We start from the raw sequence: 23,793 nt of genomic DNA, 5'->3' as shown, positions 1-23,793 counted from the left end.
AGGTCACTCCTTAGAGCAGTCTAATCTTGTGTAATTTGGTCAACTACGGGATTACATTTTTTGTAAAAAATATATATATTTGAACTTTATTTGGACAGGAAGTAAATTCTGAGACCAAGGTCTCTATTCCAGATGAGCCTTGCATAGTTCTGGTCCATAAGTGAGTCCCAGTTTTCAAAGTCTCCACCCTCGCAAAAGGAACCCCCCCCCCCACACCACCACCAAGAATTAGCTGCACATGTGCATGGGTTCACTTCATGACGCTAGAGCGTGGTAGGTACGGGACCAAAACAGTGAGGGAGTTTAGCCTTGCGCTTCAACGCTCTTGTTGCGGAAATTGACCCACTATGCTGTTTACTTTGTGCACCTACGTCATATCACTGAGTGTACCTGTAGCCCTTTACGCTCGTACCCGTATACATGTTGAAAATAGCAGATTTTGGCACTGTTAAGCACCTAAAATGGAACACAGTGGCTGTACAGTAACATGCTATAAATTACATCAGAGCTCAGGCTTTGCGCTGTATGGGTTTTGACTGACAGCCGTTCTGAACCTGAGCACCAAACGCATCAAGAAGTTGCCCCCATCCCTCCTGCTAATTGGGCAACTTTTGCAAATTTTTTGTTTGAGTGAGGGAAATGCTGTAAATTTAAGGGACTCAACGAATTTTGAAAGATGAGACATTGAGGATTATAATACATACATACCAATTTCATGTCATACTACTGTAGCAAGTCAAACACCTGTAAGTCCAAAATGTGCACTTCACATTTCCATATCATGAAACTCGTCATATACAGTGTCAATGTTTAGAAGTACTATGTTTGATGTACAGTTACAAGATGACATGGCGTCATTCCCTGGGTTGTTCTGAACAGAATAAGCCTATGTTTGTCTATTGTGATGAAAATTTGCCACGGGACACGCACCTGAATGCACTCATGACTGCTTTCTATGAGCACCAAAATTACAATCTGTTTCTCTGAATTGCCCTGTGAAAGCCTTACACTTAAGATTATATTTTATAATTTAGCTAGTCGTAAACAACAACAGTAATTGTGTGGTGGGGGATGCAGAGTTATGTTCCAAACCAAACAACTACCAGTGTCTCTGCCCTAGTTCCTCAAGGGCACAGCTAGGAGAACAAACAAAAAAACACCTTATAGTTGAAGACTCTTCTTTGAGTCATAAAACTGCAAAAAGACAGATATTAAAATAAACGATTTAAAAAAAATCTACCTGCAACGGAGTATGCTGGGAAATATGAGAGGCCCCTCCCACATCTGTGGATACTACATAGATTTAACTCCCTGTCTCTGGTTATTCTTAATTGAGTAAAAAGTACTCCGTCCCAACTAACTCCAGAGAGCGTATCACGCTGAGGGGTTAAAATAACTCAAGTGGAATCAATTTAATCCTAACAATTTTAACACCGTGATTTCAACTCTCCTTGATTAACTGTGTACCAATCCTGGATGGCCCCTTTTAAGAACAAAAATAGTTGAAGACTTATTTGGTTATTTTAAAGTGACCTGGGTCTGCTCATGGATATGATGTACGAGATTTCTAAGTGCTTCATGTCCTTTGAAATAGTTATGTCCTCCCATTCATTTAAAGGACAGAGAGGGGGGCAAACCGTTTCCTGCTATAGTCCCACAGCTGACTGAACAATCTCTTTTGCGCCACATACTTCCTGTTTTCTTGTCTGTCCCACTCTCTCCCTCTCCCTTGTCACTCCCTACACACACACACACACACACACTAGTGCTGAGTGATTTCATGTTTTTTGAGGTTGGTATAGTTACGGTTCGGTTTTTGAAAAATAGTCACGTTTTTCAATATCGGTAAGATTTTTGTTTTTCTTCTGTAACTACACAGAAGTAACTACACACAACTTTACTTCCTCTCATGCGGTCTGTGTGTGGTCTTGTTCCCCTGAATTGCATCAACCAATGTGCAAATTTCTGCTGGTCCATGCTGGGTTCAGTGTCCCAAAAAGTTTCCCAGCTTCCCCAAAAATTACGCCGCTGACAGAAGCGGAGCCACTACCTGCGTCGGCCATATGGTCACGTACTGCACAGCGCTGTTGTAACTTTCCACCGTCTGGCTTGCACAGCAAAGCTGCTCTACAAGCAAACACATTTTGGGCGGGAAAGAGAGGCAAGCACCTAATGCTATATTAACTGCTCCTGCGCCTAGATGGAGAAAAACGCACCCTTTGTCTCTGTGTATGCCCAGGCAAGAACGGGCAGCTGTCTGCACAGTGGATTGTGGTCAATGTACTTAATTACCACATTTTCTGCACTTAACTATGTTGAACTTCCTACAGTTTGTACTGGATTTGATTTCTCTCTAGAGAAAAACAGCGTGTTGAGTTCAGATTAAAAACGTTGGTCAATGAGTTGTAAACCGGGCCCACATTTTTGTAAATCGCTCAGCACTAACAGACACACACACACACACACACACACACACACACACACACACACACACACACACACAGCTGTTTTCTTGCTTTCAGGGGCTCTTTCAGAGCTGTGATGAGGCAGGGGTCACCAGTGTCGGAGTTGTTGTATGTCCGTGTGTGTGGTGAGGGGATTGTGGGGTGACATCTGATCAGGGCCCATGTGATGTGATGGATTGCCCCTCAACCTCACCCCGCCTATGGCTCTCATAAACCTGTCCTGCTCCTATACATTGTGTAACATCTAATTTGTTGACACTTCAGGATTTCTATCCAGGACTAACCTTAATGAAGTAATTGTATACTCCGTTTCATGCCGATTATGCTCATTTTTTTTTTTTTTTTCTTGTTTCACTGAAGATCGAAGAAGCGTTTCAACGGATTGGAGGAGCGGGAATAGTATGTTGTTTTTAAACACGTTTTGATTATCTCCTGGTTTTCTAATGTCGTCTTCTCTCTTCCCTGGTTGCTTTACTGTCCTAACTGTACTTGTCCTGCCCACTGGTGGACTAACACTCTCTTTTTCCCTTTCAGATGTGTGTGTGTGCTTGCAATCCAATTCCATAATGTACTGCATTCAACTCCAATGGGGGTGTCCTGTGGGTTGGTGTGTGTGAGAAAGAAGGTGTATGTGTATCTATCTTATTAACAAGCAAGATGGTTTGGTGTGAGGGCTCTGTCACTGCTTTTTGCTGTGGATTTATTGGGTGTCGACTCTGACTTTAGTTAACCCACCATAAGTGCCTTGTGTGTCATTAACCATACTGTTGACTTCCACCAGTGTATCTGCCATGGCTTCTGATGCTTTGACTGTTACCTAACATATGAATCTTTTGACATGCATGCTTCCTTTTTACATATTTGAATATAACATAGTCGGAGAAGAGAAAAGGGTAACTATGATACACTGAGAGCAAATAATACAAGGTAAAAGGTGCATCAGGGTGGATGTGAACTTCCCTAGGCCCTCTTGCTGTGGCGTCTTTGTGAATCCTTGTGACATTAGCACCTCCCGAGTGGACCCTTTATTAGACCATAAGAAGCCAAGTTCTCAATAGGCTGGGTTCTCAGTCAAAAAATGACCCCTTCACTCTGTCCATTCAGGGCCATGAAGGGGTCAATAAAGGCAGAGGAAAGGAATGTTTTCAGATTGGAATCCAGCTAGAAAGTGGAATGTGGTCTTCTGTCCTGACAGATAAATGCCCCCATTTCTGTACATGTCGTCATTGGACTAAGTTTATTGTTGGACCGTGGTAGATCTTCTGTTGTAGGATGCAAGAGTGGGAGATTACAATATACACCCAGTGCTGCATCTAAAACACAACCTATTTGTCGACTTTGGGCCCTATTCAAAATCGCTAACTGTCTTTCCAGAATAGGTCAAAAACAAATCCTACCCTTCAAGAAATTATGGAGTAATACTGTTGTTGTTGAGGCCAGGCACCACACTGATTGTGTTTCCCCCCCTTAATCACAATCACCTAGGCTGTAGAGCACCACTCTGGAGGTGTCATAATACCCGTAAAACCTAGCAGTCAAACAGGGAAATGGTTCCAATCATTTTTTTAACCATTTTTCCCACAGGGGATTTTATAAAAAATAAAACAATGGATGTGTTTCATATAGGCTTACCCTGGTGTGAAGTTTTGATAACCATGTAAATCTCTCGGTCAATTTGATTGTATCAATATATTCGGCTCTATTTACTCTCGGATTCGAAAATGGTAATTAGCATCAAAGTAGATATCATGCAAAACTACAAATCCCTGCAAGGTCCTGCACGTTATCTCTAGCTGACACCTTTGCTAAAAGGTATTGTGTCAATTTAAAACTTGCACAAGACAGTTCACAGAACTGTCAATTTTAAAGAAATGTAGCCAATTTATTCATTACTACATTTAGCTAACGTTAGATGGTTAATCCAGAGATGACCTTTGCCTTGATTCGGCAGTCTCGTTCAGATCATCATGGCATTTGTAGTTCTTTATGATAGCCACATTAGCAGCTAATTAGCATTTCATTTTTGGGGGGTAAATACAGGCAAATATATTGATCAAAGTCACCTTGTCCTAGAGAGATTTACATGGTTATCCAAACTTCACGCCAGGGTAAGCCTACACGAAACACAGCCCTTATTTAAATTGTTTCTAAATCCCCTATGGGAAAAATCTATGGTGGAAAAATTATTGGGACCATTTCCTTGTTTGACCTCCTAGGTTTTATGGGTATTATGACTCATACTGTGGTACTCTATATTTAATCCTGTAAATCCATTTTTCTGGAAACTGTCATTGTCAGTCATTAGGGGCGGCAGGTAGCCTAGTGGTTAGAGCGTTGGACTAGTAACCAGAAGGTTGCAAGATCGAATCCCCGAGCTGACAAGGTAAAAATCTGTTGTTCTACCCCTGAACAAGGCAGTTCCTAGGCCGTCATTGAAAATAAGAATTTGTTCTTAATTGACTTGCCTAGCTAAATAAAGGTAAAATAAATACAAAACATTTGCCCATAGTGCCTGGCCTTGAGTTGCAGTTTTTTGTTTTAACATGTTGTTTGAGTACATAACCCAAAACAGGCTTTCTTGTAGCGTAATTTTTTTTTATTGCTCATGATGAGAAGACAGTTATAAGGTTGATTTTGAATACGGCCCTTGGCGTTTTAAAGCAAAAGACAATGCATGTCCATTGCTCAGTGGATATCATTATGCATATCAAAGATGGTACACTACATGACCAAAAGTATGTGGACACCTGCTCGTCGAACATCTCATTCCAAAATCATGGGTATTAATATGGAGTTGGTCCCCCCCTTTGCTGCTATAACAGCCTCCAATCTTCTAGGAAGGCTTTCCACTAGATGTTGGAACATTGCTGCGGGAACTTGCTTCCATTCAGCCACAAGCATTTAGTGAGGTTGGACACTGATGTTGGGCGGACCATTACTACTCCTTCACCAAATTTTACAGTTGGCACTATGCATTGGGGCAGGTAGCGTTCTCCTGGCATCCGCCAAACCCAGATTTGTCCGTCGGATTGCCAGATGGTGACGCGTGCTTCATCACTCGTGAGAATGCATTTCCACTGCTCTGGAGTCCAATGGTGGTGACCTTTACACTCCATCCGACGCTTGGCATTGCACATGGTGATCTTAGGCTTGTGTGCGGCTGGTCGGCCATGGAAACCTATTTCATGAAGCTCCCGACGAACAGTTCTTGTGTTGACGTTGCTTCCAGAGGCAGTTTGGAACTCGGTAGTGAGTGTTGCAACCGAGGACAGACGATATTTGGAGCTGCGCTCTTCAGCACTCGGCTGTCCCATTCTCTGAGCTTGTATGGCCTACCACTTCACGGCTGAGCCGTAGTTGCTCCTAGACATTTCCACAGTATTTACAGTTGACCGGGGGGGCAGCTCTAGTAGGGAAGAAATTTTACGAATTGACTTGTTGGAAAGGTGTCATCTTATGACGGTGCCACGTTGAAAGTCACAGCTCTTCAGTAAGGCCATTCTACTGCCAATATTTGTCTGGAGATTGCATGGCTATGTGCTCGATGTTATACACCTGTCAGCAATGGGTGTAGCTGAAATAGCCAAATCCACTAATGTGAAGGGGTGTCCACATACTTTTGTATATATAGTGTATTTCCTCAGGCATGTTAGGCAGCACAATGCAATGGTGGCCAACATAGATCGTTCAAAGCCTTTCTTCTGTCTGAAAATTATAGTGCTAGCACACAACCATTATTTGGCTTGAGGGTACCCTCAATGATACCTACCTTATTGTCTGGATGCTTGGCATACTTGGGGCACCCTCAGCCAGAGTTGTGTTGGTCTGAGTTGCACACTGTGTATGTCTCTTGTCCTATAGAGTGAGGGGTAACCCTTTACTTGATACCTCCCTGACAAGGCAGATTTCATAAATCGTCATTACACTGTTGGCTGATTCTATCAGACTTTACAGTCATGACACAAACCATTATCTAGACATCTATCCAGCCCCACGAGTTTGATGTTTGTGTAGCTACTAATGTTGAACTTGTGGAGCTGGACATCTATTATGTCATTCACATAGCAGCCTTGTTGATGTTGACCTTGGAGTGGGGAGTTCAAGTGAAATGTTGTGTTTTGTTAGTGCATAGTATCTACAGTAAAAAGTCAAATGTAGGATTATGTCATGTGACAATGACTAAATGAACTGTTTTCTGATTGACGCCTCTGTGCGTACCAACTCAGCAATGCTTGATTGGCCATTAATTCCGCTGAGGATGATGGGATCTTGAATGTGTCATGTTAGACCCTCAGAGAGATGGAGAGTTTATCAAACTGACTATAAAATATACACAGAACGGCATGGTTCTACAGACATTGTTGAGTAACTGTTATGGTTTCATTAATACATTTACATTTTTGATGATAAATATGCAGTAGTGAAACATAATGTGGGTTGGGGTCAAATTATATTTAAATGTTGTAAATTCAGTAAGTAAACTCACATTCCAATTTTCAGTTTACTTTCTGAATTGATGGAATTTAAATGGAATCGACCCCATTTGCTTATCCTCTAGCCTCTATTCCATTCTGTTTCAAACCACAAATGAACAAACTAAACCACAGTTGCAGGACCCGGTCCTGCCTTGTTCTCCGTGCCTCCATCAAAGCCTGACACTTGTCCTCTGTTTTCAGTGTTGCCTCAGCTCTGCATTCTGAGACGCCAGACCGCTATGAACGTCTCACTTCAGTCTCCAGCTCTGTCGACTTCGATCAACGGGATAACGTGAGAAATCCCTCCCTAATCCCTCCCTCCGAATGTCTCCCCACCACTGAGGTTGTCTCCTACTGGTCACACGTGCATCTCTTTAAACGACTCCATTGGCTTTGCCTCCCATCCCTGTTAAATAATGCAAGATAAGCAGAGGACTGTAAAGCCGCTGGCTGCCAGCCTTGGATGTGGGTGGAGTCAGGTCCGTCAGACACAGAGTTCCACTTAGTGACTCCTGATAGACTCCCCACCCCTTATCGATACAGTACATAGATGTTTTATCATAAGGGAGACTTATCTCCTTATCTCTCTTGACTCTTCCAAGTAATGCAACACAATATTATATATGGTGATAGTTTGAATTAATATCCTTAAGGTGAAATGCCCTAGTGTGTGTAACAGACACTCATACACATTTTCCAACTTGTGACTTTTACAGAAATATAAGCTAAACCAGTCAGTTATCCACATACCAATGTCCCTCAAGAACATTCTATGGAACTCCATACGATATCCCTGAGTCATATGTAGCACTGTAATCACCCTAGTAGGTCAATTCAGGTCCACGTTATCTCTTTCTACCTCCTAGCCTTTTAATCCCAGCTGGTAGGCTAAGGCTCTGCCTCCACTCTCCCTGTCTGTTCACTAAAACTCGCATCACGATTGGGCCACTGCTATAGCCGTCCCGATCACGTTGGCTTTACCGCAGACAGTGCCCTGTTTATTGCCCTCTCTGGTCATACAGTACTTGGGCCCCAATGAAATAAATTGCAGATAAAGGAAAACCGTAGTTTAATTCTAAATGTTTACACTGTGTTTGGAGTTTAGGTTTCACATCAACATCCAATGACCATGAGAATAGCATGCTGCTATGTTGGATTTAACACCTCTGAGTAAACCAGCATTGTTTTTTTATTTATCTCCAATTGATTGAATTGTGGCCTAAAAACGAAAACACTTTATAATGCATCACCACTGTCAAATTATTTGATTGTGTGGAATTTTAGTTTAAAAAAAAATCTCCATGTGTTGAAAATGTGACTAGCGACTGTTTTCACCTGCAAGTTTTTTGTTTTAAACTGCATATTTTTCAAATGTCTGATTGTCATTGTGCATGTCTACACTGCAGGGCTTCTGTTCCTGGTTAACTGCCATCTTCAGAATAAAGTAAGTGAGTCTGTTATCAACATTCTATGTAAATACTTGATTGGGAAAAAGCTAGAGATCCTGCATGTCAATGTTGCCCCAAAAATGTGCAACTGAATGAATAGTAATGCTAATGTACTAAAGGCCACCTCTGATCGGAACAAACAGTGATAAATAACTATCGCCCTGTTTCAAAACATTCTTGCCTAACAAAAATGTTAGAATCCTTGATTAATTCTCAGCTTCAATCTTTCTTATCTATGAAATATATCCAGAATGTTTACCAGTCTGGTTTTAGACCAGGACATTGCACCATCTCTGCTGCATCCCAAATACCAAAGACAATATCAGCATGTAAAGTGGCTAGTTAGCTGTAAAATTGCCTAAAGAAGTTGCATTATCAATCTAGGAGTCTACAATCTCACCATGTTCAACCTGTGGATAATGTGCCTCAGGGTGGGGTTTGACATTTGAGGAGATGGTAAACGTTGCCCGCGCTACTGCAATGGGTCGCGTGGTGCATTCTGGGAGAAGGCGCACTCTCCTGCAAAGAGTGAATGGGAGTCTGTTGGGCGCTAGCTCAAAACCCAACATTAGCACGAAATTTGTCATGAAGAAGTACAACATTACAAATCTTTTCCGAAATGTGCGATAATTAACTTGCTGTTTGTAATATCGTATAGCTTTGGAATCGTGACATAGGAAAATAGGCAAATTTTTGACATCTATACTGACTTTGAGAAGGGATTGCGTGACAATTAGTTTAGCAACCGCGTGACGCAGCATGACAATGTGAATACGATTAATCGTCAGTCTGCTGGGTGTGGTTTTACGTTCCTTTATTCATTGGATTCCTATCTCCTTTCTGTAATATCTCTGACAACAGCACCATGCAATGCACCCCGGACTAAAGAGGCATAAAAATAAGAAAAATGTGCTAGACCCTCTGTTAAATTACACATTTCTCGAGGTAGGAATATCACAAAAATATAATCAATGGCTCATTTGAGAGAAGACATCCTCCCGAGTTATGACATCGGCTAGTATTGAAATCTGACATGTACGATAGACGTTTTTGCAATCTAAATGTCATATTCCTATTAACTTCCAGTGTAATGAGAGTGACTTAATCAGTGCTATGTCCTACCGGACGGATTTCTGTCTGCTTGAACCCCAATAACTCGGATATGTGAACCTTTCCTTTAAAAACTACTTGACAGATCTAACATAATATGTATCTATTGATGGTGTTCAGTTAAGTTTCCTTAATATAACAAAAGGTGTTCTCCAAGGGCTGATTCTGGGTGCAGTACTTTTTGCCATCTACATGAACAATATTGTTTTTTCTGTGAATAGTTGTAAATTGCGCTTGTATGCGGATAATACTGTTGTGTATTTTATTCCCCTCCACCGTGGACAAGGCTCTGTCTGACCTACAGACTGCTTTCATTGTCTTACGAAAAACACAAATTGACCTGAAATTTTTATTAAATACTGGAAAAACGAAGTATATGATTTCAAGAGCGCTCAACAATGACTCTAAAGATCTGTACCTTGGATGGTGCCCAAATTGATCGTATCTCTGCTTACAAATATCTGGCATTTGGATAACTGAGAAGTTGAGAATAAAACTAGGCTCTATAGCAATAGGTCATGCCTCTTGCTTAATTGTAGAAAGCAGATCTTTCAGTCGCCATTCCTACCAGTCCTAGACTATGGCGACATCTTCTACATTGTTGCAGCTGCCACTTCATTAAAGCTGTTAGATGCAGTGCACTTTGTTTTATTACAGGCAACAGGTTTTGCACTCATCACTGCCTTCCCTATCTGAAAGTAGGCTGGCCCTCTGACGTTGCGTAGGTCAAAACATTGCATTCTGTTTATTTTAAAGCCCGTTTGCTAAAACACCTGTATTACCTAACATTGTAACTAACCTATTGAAGTATGAAATACCATATCCTGTTGCAGGGATGGCGAAGTCTTGAAATTCCTTCTGTCACTACAGATTTCGGTAAAACTGCTTTTAATTTGAGTGATGTGCGAAGAATCTTCAGAAAACCCTACAGTTGGACGCATTGGTCCCTTTTGGGCAATTCAGATTGTTGGTAGAGGGACCTCTTCACTGGGGAATGTGGTTGTTTTTTAATAATTTTTGTTTGTTTGTTGTATTTTGCTTTGTTTCCTATGGTCTTTCCTTGATTGCTTGGTCTTGTCATGTAGGGCTCCCTTGAAAAAGAGACTAAAATTGAGTACTGTAATATAGTCGTTTTTACATTCCCCACAAACGAGAAATGCAACAAACAAAAAAATAAGAGGGTAAATGGCCTTTGTTTGAATTTTTGTTGTTGTTTTAGATGTAGCCCTTTTGTACATATCAGTGCACCACCGGCAATTTGGAAGGGCTGGGTTGTTAAACCATGGGGGCTGTTTGAAATTGAAATTATAATGGTCTTTAACAATGCAAGTGTTAATGAATTTACCTGCAAAAAAACACAGCAAATTCCCACATATAGTAAAAAATAAAAAAATATATAAAAAAAATCTTGCTGGTCACAGACCTGGGCAGAAAATAGTTGTATTTTGTAGTTTGTTTTAAAATACCAACTTTTAAAATACTCTAGGTAGTCGAATGTAGTTTCAAAAAAAAAATATTCAAAGGTAATTATTTCCTTTGTTATTCAAGTACAGGTTTCAGAAAAGCAAATGATATTTTAAACTATTTTTCTTAACTTTCAGAAAACCAAATAATATTGGAAGTGCCTTCTGAAAGTTTTCACACCCATTTCCCCACATTTTGTTGTGTTACAAAGTGGGATTAAGATTTAATTGTCTTTTTTTTGGTCAACAATCTACACAAAATACACAAGTCAAATTGGAAGTGGAAGAAAAATTCTAACATTTAAAAAAATAAACGCTAATTTATCTAGATTAGATTAGTATGCAACCCTCACAGGTGACTCTACATGTTAGAATCACCTGTGAGTTGTGGGCTGTGAGTTTCTGGGTAAGTCTCTAAGAGCTTTTCACACCTGAATTGTGCAACATTTGCCCATTTATTATTTTCAAAATTCTTCAAGCTCTGTCAAATTGGTTGTTGATCATTGCTAGACAACCATTTTCTGGTCAAAGATTGTCAAGCAGAGTCAAAACTGTAACATTCAGTCTTCTTGGTAAGCAACTCCTGTAGATTTGGCCTATTGTCCTGCTGAAAGATGAATGAATCTCCCAGTGCCTGTTGGAAAGCAGACTGAACCAGGTTTTCCTCTAGAATTTTGTCTGTGCTTAGCTCCATTCAGTTATTTGTTTTTATCCTGAAAAACTCCCCAGTCCAGTATGATTACAAGCATACCATAACATGATGCAGTCATCACTATCCTTGAAAATATAGACAGTGGTACTCCGTAATGTTGTATTGAATTTACCCAAAACATAACATATTCAGGACAAAAAGTTGATTGCTTTGACATTTTGTTTTGCAATATTACTTTAGTGGCTTGTTGCAAACAGGATGCATGTTTTGCAATATTTTTGTTCTGTGCAGCCTTCCTTTTCACTCTGTCAATTAGGTTAGTATTGTGGAGTAACTACAATCACAGCCATTAAAATTAATACATTTTAAATTCAGGCTGTAACACAAAAAAAGTTAAGTCAAGGGATGTGAGTACTTGAGAACCCCAACATATTTATTTGATGGCTGCCAAATATTTGAAGAACCAAAAACTACAACAGCTAGTTGAATTAGTCTAAATATATACTGAACAATAATATAAACACATGTAAAGTGTTGGTCCCATGTTTCATGAGCTGAATTAAAACATCCAATAAATGTTCCATACTCACAAAATACTTATTTCTCTCACATTTTGTGAATTTATTTCAATTGACTGATTTTCCTTATATGAACTGCAACTCAGTAAAATCTTTGAAATTGTTGCATGTTGTGTTTATTTTTGTTCAGTGTATGATCATTAGCACATGGTTTGGAGTGCTCTCAGATATGAGTCTTAATCTATATCCTAGAAATAAATACGTGAGGGACATATAATCATCTCAACATTAGAGTATTTCTAAATGACTAACAAATATATTTTCATAATGAGTGAGAAATAAGGTAATATAATAACACTTGACATCAAGTTCTTATACATCTGTAGTTACTTTGATTATTACAATAGCAACATTGGTGTTACATAGGACTTTGGAAATTGTTTTATAATTGCATAATAGAATAATACCATAGTAATAAATACACTCAGCTCATTGCTATGCAATTAAAATGCAATTATCAAAATGTTATTTAACCAACATGCTAATAAAATGTTGCTCAAAGTAATTTGTTTTATTACACAGGCATAAGAACAGTTTAATGTTAACAAAATATGGCTATTAAATGTCGAAAGGGAAAAAATGTAATAACTGCCTTCTTGAATTACCTACAGCCAAGGTAGGTTGAACATCATGTTAGTTTGTACTCTGTGTAAACTGTCCCTTTAAAGATGGCAAAGTGTGTGTTTGAAACAAGAGCACTTACCCTCAGATGAAGAAAAAAAGTGGTTCTAAATAGTTTTTTCTAAGCATCCAACTTGCTGTTTGCAGTTTGCAAATGTCTTTGAATGTCTCTGCAGTATTTTCAGGTATCATAAAATCAACTGCTGCTTTCAACCTTTTCAGTGGCATGTTGATAGTCATACTAGTTGAGCGTCACAACTTGGTTATACTTATCTGTAAAAAATATTATTAGTTAATTAATTGGTTTGACTTGATTCTCTACATCCGAGGCAATGGACATTCAGAAGAATGGACATTTTTACAAGAAATTGTGTGTGCTCTATTCATTATATTTATATCTGCAACATGCAGTTCCAGATACAGCCATGCCATTTATTGTTGTCACCTCCAAACAATCTATTTGTTCCTCCCAAAAAATTGTTACTTTACACAAAGCATAGTTTAAAACTAGTTATCCCAGGTCTGCACATAACTAGGTCTCATGCTGGGCTTTAAGTGGATATTAAAATGTAAAAAATTTACCTCCTACCCCTTTCACCAAAAATAAGGTCAAAAGGTTAAAAAATATGGTTCTTGTCTCTGTGTAAATGGGCTCAACTTATACTCCAAAAGTGAACCCACTTCTCCTGCCCTCACCCCACCTAGGGACGAGGAGATCCGGGAGAAGTGTGGTGAGGACGCCGTTCACTACCTTTCCTTCCAGCGCCACATCATCGGCCAGCTGGTGGTTGTTGGGGTTCTGTCTGTGGGCATCGTCCTGCCGGTCAACTTTTCTGGAGACCTTTTGGGTGAGTGTGCCAGATTTCCATTCATTTCTATTATTGAAATGTCCGTCTTGTTTACCTTACAAATCCCTTATTAATGAGATCACCTTAAGTTAAAGACACACTACATCGTTTTTGTTGTCGTCATGTGAGACTTTGCATATAAATGTGACTTCAACAGAGAAATAAACAATGGTACAACATGAAGACGTATTCCATCAGATTTGCACATAGAAGTAGCATATCTGCTCTCCGTTGTACAGTTGGTTTACAAAATATCCTATGACAACAAAAACACACATGGACCAATCGGTCCTTGTTTTGGGTTTATGATATGCCAAAACGGCCCATTAAGGAATTTGCAGTGCCTTCAAAAAGTATTCATACCCCTTGACTTATTTCACTTGTTACAGCCTGAATTCAAAATGGAATCCCATCTATCCACAATACCCCATAATGAAAAAGGGAAAACATATTTGTGAAACATTTTTCTAATGTATTAAAAATGAAATACAGAAGTATTCACACCCCTCAGTCAATGTTAGAATCACATTTGGCAGCCATTACAGCTGTGAGTCTTTCTGGGTACGTCTCTAAGAGCTTTGCACACTTGTGTTGTACAATATTTGTAATTAAAAAAAATAAAAAAAATATTCAAGCTCTGCTGAGTTTATTAATATATATCATTGCTAGACAGCCATTTTCAAGTCTTGCCATAGATTTGTAAGCCAATTAAAGTCCAAACTGTAACTAGGCCACTGAGGAACATTCAACATCATCTTGGTAAGCAATTCCATTATATATTTGGCCTTGTGTTTTAGGTTATTGTCCTACTGTAAGGTGAATTTGTCTCCGTGTCTGTTGGAAAGCACTGAACCAGGTTTTATCCTAAAAACACTCCCTCGCTGATGAAAAGCATACCCATAACATGATGCAGCCACCACAATTCTTGGAAATATTAAGTGGTACTCAGTGATGTGTAGAATTTGCCCCAAACATAACACTTTGTATTCAGGACATAGTCATTTAAAAACAATTGTTTTACTTTTACCCCCTTTTCTCCCTAATTTCGTGATATCCAATTGGTAGTTAGTCTTGTCTCATTGCTACAACTCCCCTATGGACTCAGGAGAGGCGAAGGTCGAGAACCATGCATCCTCCGAAACAAGACCCTTCCAAGCCGCCCTGCTTCTTGACACACTGCTTGCTTAACCCGGAAGCCAGCTGCACCAATCTATCGGAGGAAACACCGTCCAACTGACAACCGAAGTCAGCTTGCAGGCGCCCAGCCCACCACAAGGAGTCGCTAAAGCACGATGAGACAAGGAAATCCCGACCGTCCAAACCCGGACGACGCTGGGCCAATTGCGCACCGCCCCATGGGTCTCCCGGTCACGGCCGGCTATGACACAGCCTGGGATTGAACCCAAGGCTGTAGTGATACCTCAGCACTGCGAAAGTTAATTCCTTTGCCACATTTATTTGCAGTGTTACTGTAGTGCCTTCTTGCAAACAGGATGCATGTTTTGTGATATTTTTTATTCTGTACAGGTTTCCTTCTTGTTGTCGCTACCGAGTTCCAAACTGCCTCTGGAAGCAATGTCAGTACAAGAACTGTTCGTTGGGAGCTTCATGAAATGGGTTTCCATAGCCGAGCAGCCGCACACAAGCCTAAGATCACCATGCACAATGCCAAGCGTCGGCTGGAGTGATGTAAAGCTCGCAGACATTGGACTCTGGAGCAGTGGAAACGCGTTCTCTGGAGCGATGAATCACGCTTCGCCATCTGGCAGGCCGACAGACTAATCTGTGTTTGGCAGGTGCCAGGAGAATGCTACCTGCCCCAATACGTAGTGCCAACTGTTAAGTTTGGTGGAGGAGGAATAATGGTCTGGGGTGTTTTTTCATGGTTCGGGCTAGGCCCCTTAGTTCCAGTGAAGGGAGATCTTAACACTACAGCATACAATAACATTCCAACTTTGGCAACAGTTTGGGGAAGGCCCTTTCCTGTTTCAGCATGACAATGTCCCCGTGCACAATGCGAGGTCCATACAGAAAGGGTTTGTCGAGATCGGTGTGGAATAACTTGACTGGCCTGCACAGAGCCCTGACCTCAACCGCATCAAACACCTTTGGGATAAATTGGAACACCGACTGCGAGCCAGGCCTAATCGCCCAACATCAGTGGCTGAATGGAAGCAAGTCCCCGACGCAATGTTCCAACATCTAGTGGAAAGCCTTTCCATAAGAGTGGAGGCTGTTATAGCAGCAAAGGAGGGACCAACTCCATGTTAATGCTCATGATTTTGGAACGAAATATTCTTCTGTTAGGTACTTTATTTTAGTTGACTATCATAGCGAAATTGATTTAAATTGACTAACAGATAATTAAGTACAGATAATATAAAATGTCACAAGAAAATGTCTATATACATTGTTCTTTTTTTGTCACCAGAAAATAATGCATACAGCTTTGGGCGGACCACTATAGCAAACCTGAAGTCTGGGTAGGTACATTTTTTATAACACGCTTTTATTATTTTGTTGGTTATTAAACGAATGGCATTATTTGAAAAGAAAGAATGACGGGTAGTTACGGAAAATCCCAGGAGGCAATACTGGTTGCAATGACTTTATTAAGTATTTTGGTACATCATGATCAGATGGCTGTATACTGGTTGTAATGTTTTTAGACATCTTTTAAACAACATATTTATCAAATCTCTTCTGCATTTTCTCAGGACTAACCTCTTGTGGCTCCACACTTCGTTTGCATTCATATACCTGCTTCTGACTGTGTACAGCATGAGACGACACACGTCCAAGATGCATTACAAGGAGGATGACCTGGTAAAGTTTATTTTATTTATTTATCCATAGTCAAATTCAGATGAATGCAATGTCCACTTAATCATGGGCTACTATAGAGACATTTGGAATGTAATAGTTATGAAGTACAGTACATGTCAACATCTGGTTAACAGATGTGTTATTTTCAGCAGTCATAAATCAAAGCATATGCTCTTTTCCAGGTGAAACGCACTTTGTTTATTAATGGGATCTCCAAATATGCCGAAGAGGTCCACATAAAACAACACTTTCAGTAAGCATTTCTCTGGTTTCATTTATTGTCAGACATCAGCAAGGCATTGGCTTGCACCTGCATGTGTGGTACATTCTACAGTGGGGTCAAAATTGATTGACATCATTGATAAAGATGAGCAATAATGACTGTAAAATAAATAATTCAAATACTGTATGCAAACAAAAATGGGAAATTATTTTATACTTAAACAAAATCTCTTTCTCTAAACAATTGCATTAACAAGCAATATTTTTTTCTGAAAAAGGAAGGGGTCAACATGATTTACACCCATAAAGTGGGGCCTCCCACTCCTCTTTCTATTCTGGTTAGCGCCAGTTTGCGCTGTTCTGTGAAGGGAGTAGTACACAGCGTTGTACGAGATCTTCAGTTTCTTGGCAATTTCTAGCAAGGAATAGCCTTTATTTCTCAGAACAATAATAGACTGACGAGTTTCAGAAGAAAGTTCTTTGTTTCTGGCCATTTTGAGCCTGTAATCGGTGATGCTCCAGATACTCAACTAGTCTAAAGAAGGCCAGTTTTATTCCTTCTTTAATCAGGACAACAGTTTTCAGCTGTGCTAACATAATTGCAAAAGGGTTTTGTAATGATCAATTAGCCTTTTAAAATGATAAACTTGGATTAGCTAACACAACGTGCCATTGGAACACAGGAGTGATGGTTGCTGATAATGGGCCTCTGTACGCCTATGTAGATATTCCATAAAAAAATCTGCTGTTTCCAGCTACGATAGTCATTTACAAAATGAACAATGTCTACACTGTATTTCTGATCAATTTGATGTTATTTTATTGGACTTTTCTTTCAAAAACAAGGACATTTCTAAGTGACCCCAAACTTTTGAATGGTAGTGTACATGTAAGTCTCTCATGGCTCAAAGTGGAAGACAGATAGATTTCATCACTACCTATTTTTGTAAGAGGTGTTAACAAGCTGAAGGTACTGAGCTGTCTATTTAAAATACTAGCCCACAGCTCGGACACCCATGCATACCCCACAAGACATGCCACCAAAGGTCTCTTCACAATCCCAAAGTCAAGAACAGACTATGGGAGGGGTACAGAACTACATAGAGCCATGACTACATGGAACTCTATTCCACATCAGGTAACTGATGCAACCAGTAGAATCAGAAGATTAAAAAAAAAAACTAATAAAAATACACCTTATGGAACAGCAGGGACTGTGAAGAGACACACACACAGGCACAGACATGCATACACATAAGACACACACTATACACACATGTACACATGGATGTTGTATTGTAAATATGTGACAGTGGAGTAGTGGTCTGAGGGAACACACTAAATGTATGGAGTGAAGTGTTTTGAAATGTAATGTAATATTTTAAATTGTATATAACTGCCTTAATGTTGCTGGACCACAGGAAGAGTAGCTGGTGCCTTGGCAGTAGCTAATGGGGATCCTTAATAAATACAAATACCAACATAATTTCCCACAGTTTTTAGCATAATATATAGATCAGTTTTTGAATTGTTTATTTTCTACAGTCATTATTGCTCATCTTTATCATTGGGGTCAATAATTCCAGACCCCACTGTATGTGCCTTCAGGAAGTATTCATATCCCTTAACTTATTCCACATTTTGTTGTGTTATGGTATGAATTCAAAATGGATTAAAATAAGACAAATCTCACCCATCCACACACAATACCCCATAATGACAGTGAGAACATGTTTTTAGAAAGATTTGCGAATGTATTGAAAATGAAATGCAGAAATCTCATTAACGTAGGTATTCGCACCCCGTTGCTATGACGCTCCAAATTGAGCTCAGGCGCATCCAATTTCCTTTGGTCATCCTTGAGCTGTTACTACAACCTGATTGGAGTCCACCTGTGGCCGATTCAATTGTTTGGACATAATTTAGAAAGAAACACACCTGACTATATAAGGTCCCACAGTTGACAATGCATGTCAGAGCAGAAATCATGCCATGATGTCGAAGGAGCTGCCCGTAGATATGAGATTGAATTGTGATGAAGCATACAGTATATCTGGGGAAGGTGAAGAGGAAATCCCCCACTAAGGACTCAAAGTTAATGAACAGATTTATAATCACGGCCGGAGAGGTTACAAAGAACTTAATACTCAAAATACAAGTCTGTCAAAAGCTCTGAAGGGATACTCTCCCTTCAGTACTCTTTAAACTCGTGCACAAACTGGGCGTCTCTGCTCTCAGGGTGCAATAGGCTGATCATGACTTTGCACACACAGTTTCTAGGCATTGGGCCAAAGTAACATTGTGTTCCCTTCTTGCTGTTCTTCGATCAGTCCCTTCCCTGGGAGCAGAACATCCTAACACAATAACAAGAAACCACACGCTACATGTAGTCACACATTTGCAGACACAGAGGACGCTAAACATTTCCACTACAAAGGATCGGAAACTATTTCTACAGTGTTGAAAGTTCCCAAGAGCAATTTCCCATCATATGGAACTACCCAGCTGGCTGTCCATAAGCATATGGCAAAAGATTCTGTGGTCTGACGAGACCAAAATTGAACTATTTGGCCTGAATGCAAAGCACAATGTCTGGAGAAAGACAGGGGTTTAGCTGTGGCTGGTTAACACCATCCCTACTGTGAAGCATGGTGGTGGCAGCAGCTTGCTTTGGGGATGCTTTTCAGCGGCAGGGACTGTGAGACTGGTAAGGATAGAGGGAACAATGAATAGAACCAAATACATGCAAATGCTTGAGAACCTGCATCACAGTGCAAACGACCTTAAACCGGTCCGAAGATTTACGTTCCAACAAGACAATGACCCCAAGCATACACCCAAAGCAATGCTGGAATGGCTGTAGAACAAGAATGTGAACGTCCTTGAGTGTCCCAGGCTAAGCCCAGACTAGAATAGTATTGAAAATCTGTGGAAATACTTTAAGATTACTGTTCAATGCCGCTCCCCATCTGATTTAACAGAGCTTGATAAAATCTGCAATGAAGAATGGGAGAAAATCCCCAAATCCAGATGTGCAAAGCTGATACAAGACGACTCAAAGCTGTAGTCATGGCCAAAGGTGCTTCTACAAAGTATTGACTCATGGGTGTGAATACTTATGTAAATGAGATATTTCTGTATTTTTCAATACATTTGCAAACCTGTTTTCACTTTGTCATTATGGGTTATTGTGTGTTGATAGATGGGTGAGGATTTCTTTTTTCATCCATTTTGAATTCAGTCTGTAATGCAACATGTGGAATAAGCCAAGGGGTATGAATACTTTCTGAAGGCACTATGTGGGAATTGGGTGAAGATCAGGGGTGTAAAGTACTTAAGTAAAAATACTTTAAAGTACTACTTAAGTAGTTTTTTGGGGTATACAGTTGAAGTCGGAAGTTTACATACACTTAGGTTGGAGTCAATAAAACTCGTTTTTCAACCACTCCACAAATTTCTTGTAAACAAACTATAGCTTTGGCAAGTCGGTTAGGACATCTGCTTTGTGCATGACACAAGTAATTTTCCCAACAATTGTTTACAGACAGATTATTTATTATTCATTGTATCACAATTCCAGTGGGTCAGAAGTTTACATACACGACGTTGACTGTGCCTTTTAAACAGCTTGGAAAATTCCAGAAAATGATGTCATGGCTTTAGAAGCTTCTGATAGGCTAATTGACATCATTTGAGTCAATTGGAGGTGTACCTGTGGATGTATTTCAAAGCCTACCTTCAAACTCAGTGCCTCTGCTTGACATCATGGGGAAATCAGCCATGACCTCAGATTTTTTTTTGTAGATTTCCACAAGTCTGGTTCATCCTTGGGAGCAATTTCCAAACACTTGATGGTACCACGTTCATCTGTACAAACAATAGTACGCAAGGATAAACACCATGGGACCACGCGTTCTGTCTCCTAGAGATGAACGTACTTTGGTGTGAAAAATGCAAATCAATCCCAGAACAACAGCAAAGGACCTTGTGAAGATGCTGGAGGAAACGGGTACAAAAGTATCTATATCCACAGTAAAACAAGTTCTATATCGGCATAACCTGAAAGGCCGCTCAGCAAGGAAGAAGCCACTGCTTCAAAACCGCCATAAAAAAGCCAGACTACGGTTTGCAACTGCACATGGGGACAAAGATCATACTTTTTGGAGAAATGTCCTCTGGTCTGATGAAACAAAAATATAACCTTTTGACCATAATTACCATCATTTTGTTGGGAGGAAAAATGGGGGAGGCTTGCAAGCCGAAGAACACCATCCCAACCGTGAAGCACAGGGGTGGCAGCATCATGTTGTGGTGGTGCTTTGCTGCAGGAGGGACTGGTACACTTCACAAAATAGATGGCATCATGAGGGAGGAAAATTATGTGGATATATTGAAGCAACATCTCAAGACATCAGTCAGGAAGTTAAAGCTTGGTCGCAAATGGGTCTTCCAAATGGACAATGACCCCAGGCATACTTCCAAAGTTGTGGCAAAATGGTTTAAGGACAACAAAGTCAAAGTATTGGAGTGGCCATCACAAAGCCCTCACCTCAATCCTATAGAAAATGTGTGGTTAGAACTGAAAAAGCGTGTGCGAGCAAGGAGGCCTACAAACCTGACTCAGTTCCACCAGCTATGTCAGGAGGAATTGGCCAAAATTCACCCAACTTATTGTGGGAAGCTTATGGAAGGCTACCTGAAACGTTTGGCCGAGGCTAAACAATTAAGGCAATGCTACCAAATACTAATTGAGTGCATGTAAACTTCTGACCCACTGGGAACGTGATGAAAAAAATAAAAGCTGAAATTAATCATTCTCTACTATTATTCTGACATTTCACATTCTTAAAATGAAATGGTGATCCTACCTGACCTAAGACGGGAATTTTTACTAGGATTAAATGTCAGGAATTGTGAAAAACAGAGTTTAAATGTGTTTGGCTAAGGTGTATGTGAACTTCCAACTTCAAATGTATGTACTTTACTATTTATATTTTTTACTACTTTTACTCCATTACATTCCCAAAGAAAATAGTGTACTTTTTACTCCATACATTTTCCCTGACACACAAAAGTACTTGTTACATTTTGAATGCTTAGCAAGACAGGTGATTGGTTCTGACTTCTAAACTTGAAAACATGAAATATCCTTATTCATGTCACTGAGAAAGAGGAATGTAGAATGTTTACATTCTGTCACAATATGTTATTGTTAGACATCAGGGATCCTATGGAAAGGAGAAGTGCCACAGTCTGGTACAAGTCAACAGGACAGCTGTGAGTTGGGGAGGAGTGAGGAGTGAGGTGAAGAGTGAGGAGTGTCAGATGACGTGAGGAAGAACAGATCACTCAAGTTTTGTCTAGCAACAGAGGTGTATTGGCTGTTCAGATGTGTAAGGAGGAGATTCAGCATAGGAGGAAGAGTTAAATACCAGTGCTTGTGTGAATGTCTTTGTCTGTTCAGCTGTCTGACCCTAACTTGGTTTGAGCTTTTCATAGTTGTCCGTCAGGTTCTAAATAACTGGGTAAAAACTAACACAGGAAAATTGTATAATTCACACACTTATCAAGAGACCATCTCTACGCCTCTGATCTGGCGGACTCACTAAACACACATGCTTAATTTGTAAAAGATGTCTGAGTGTTGGAGTGTTCCCCTGGTGATCTGTAAATTAAAAAAAACAAGATAATCGTGCCGTCTGGGTTTTTTTTAATATAAAAAAATGTCACTGCATTTTTAAGATCACTGACTTTATCAACTCTCATTATAGTATGGTAATTGTTTTATTTTCTCTCCATTGTCACACAGACAAGCCTATGAGAACTGCACTGTTCTTGATGCTCGAATCTGCTACAACGTAGCCAAACTCATGTCCCTGAATGCTGAGAGGTGAGACCTTTACCTGCTGTTCACCAATTGTGTTCATTCTCACTTTCCTTTAGAATGCGTCATCACAATTTCAGCAACATATCAAACCCTCACTACATAAAATGGCATCGCTTGACAAAATTGTACAGATGTAGGATTGTAGGGCGGCCCAGCCCCTGAAGTGACTCTTTACACTGTATGCAAAGATTTCCTTTGTGTTGCCTTATGAATTCAGCCTTCTCTGTTTTGCTCTCCACATCCCTCATTCTGTCTTTATATCCTGCGGGTCTGATATCTGATTGGAAGTTAACTCAACAGTAATGCTATTAGTCAACAACTCAGATTCTTATTAAAAAAAACTCTTAGATTCATTGTCTCTCTCTCTTTTGCTCCTGACCTGCGTTGGTGAAATATACACTGTCTTTCTACCTCTCTCTCACCCAAAAGCTATGGGACATGGCACAAGCCATGACTTCTCTCTCGTTCCCGGTCTGATCATACCTAGAATAAGGCCTTATTTATGTTTATTATGTTTATGTTTATGTTTATGTTTATTTAAGTTTATGCCTTGTATGATTTTATCATTTATTTTACAATAATATTACATATTTTTGCCTTTGATAGACAACTCAGACCTTTCTTGAAAACCTATTACTGTAACAACTATAATTTGAGTATTGTTAAATCATCTTTATGGAGTCAAACATTTTAATAGGTTAATTACGTAGTTTTATCAATGGTCACATGTGAGGTATATATTATATAGCCTATGATAAATATTACTTTTAATTTGATCACTCTTGTTGCTGAGATTTTCCTGCGCTGCAATGCAGATGAGTGATTTACATAATTTCACTTAAAACCCATGGTTATATTATCAGTATTGGCTGTTCAGATGTGTAAGGAGGAGTAGCCTCGTTTTGACCAGCGATCAAGCAACATGATGGACTAAACGGACAAATACTGTTTCTGCAGGATTCTTTTGCTGGGACAATACAGGTCTAATTAAGACCCTACATCTGTAGTTACTGTAGAACAACTTCAGGTGGAATTTATTCCTGCCTTTTTTGAAGGGAAGAAAGCGCCCCCGTTTTTTTGTTGTTGTTGTTGACCAGACGTAGAGATAATACATTAATTAAACTCATTACCTCCTCACTCTCAACAAATGGGTCAAGGCAAGTGTAAGGTCCATAAAATAGTGTTTGAATTGTATATG

The 23,793-nt window shown here is 39.8% G+C and overlaps 1 protein-coding gene across 6 annotated transcripts in view; it reads left to right on the top strand.

Annotated features, from left to right (window-relative positions):
* LOC139566703 (CSC1-like protein 2) overlaps window positions 1–23,793 on the top strand; it is a 96,206-nt gene that overhangs the window by 30,366 nt on the left and 42,047 nt on the right. For 5 of the 6 annotated variants that reach the window (XM_071387990.1, XM_071387958.1, XM_071387964.1 and 2 more), the window contains 8 exons: window positions 2,826–2,864; window positions 7,142–7,232; window positions 8,347–8,384; window positions 13,518–13,660; window positions 16,092–16,143; window positions 16,378–16,486; window positions 16,669–16,739; window positions 22,518–22,598. In XM_071387990.1, the coding sequence (XP_071244091.1) occupies window positions 2,826–2,864; window positions 7,142–7,232; window positions 8,347–8,384; window positions 13,518–13,660; window positions 16,092–16,143; window positions 16,378–16,486; window positions 16,669–16,739; window positions 22,518–22,598 (624 nt within the window). The remainder of the gene's footprint in view (window positions 1–2,825; window positions 2,865–7,141; window positions 7,233–8,346; window positions 8,385–13,517; window positions 13,661–16,091; window positions 16,144–16,377; window positions 16,487–16,668; window positions 16,740–22,517; window positions 22,599–23,793) is intronic. The other variant, XM_071387999.1, reaches the window with a different exon arrangement.

This window comes from Salvelinus alpinus, chromosome 2 (assembly GCF_045679555.1).
Source record: "Salvelinus alpinus chromosome 2, SLU_Salpinus.1, whole genome shotgun sequence".
Lineage (NCBI taxonomy): Eukaryota > Metazoa > Chordata > Actinopteri > Salmoniformes > Salmonidae > Salvelinus > Salvelinus alpinus.
This window is presented reverse-complemented; position numbering and strand designations above follow the sequence as displayed.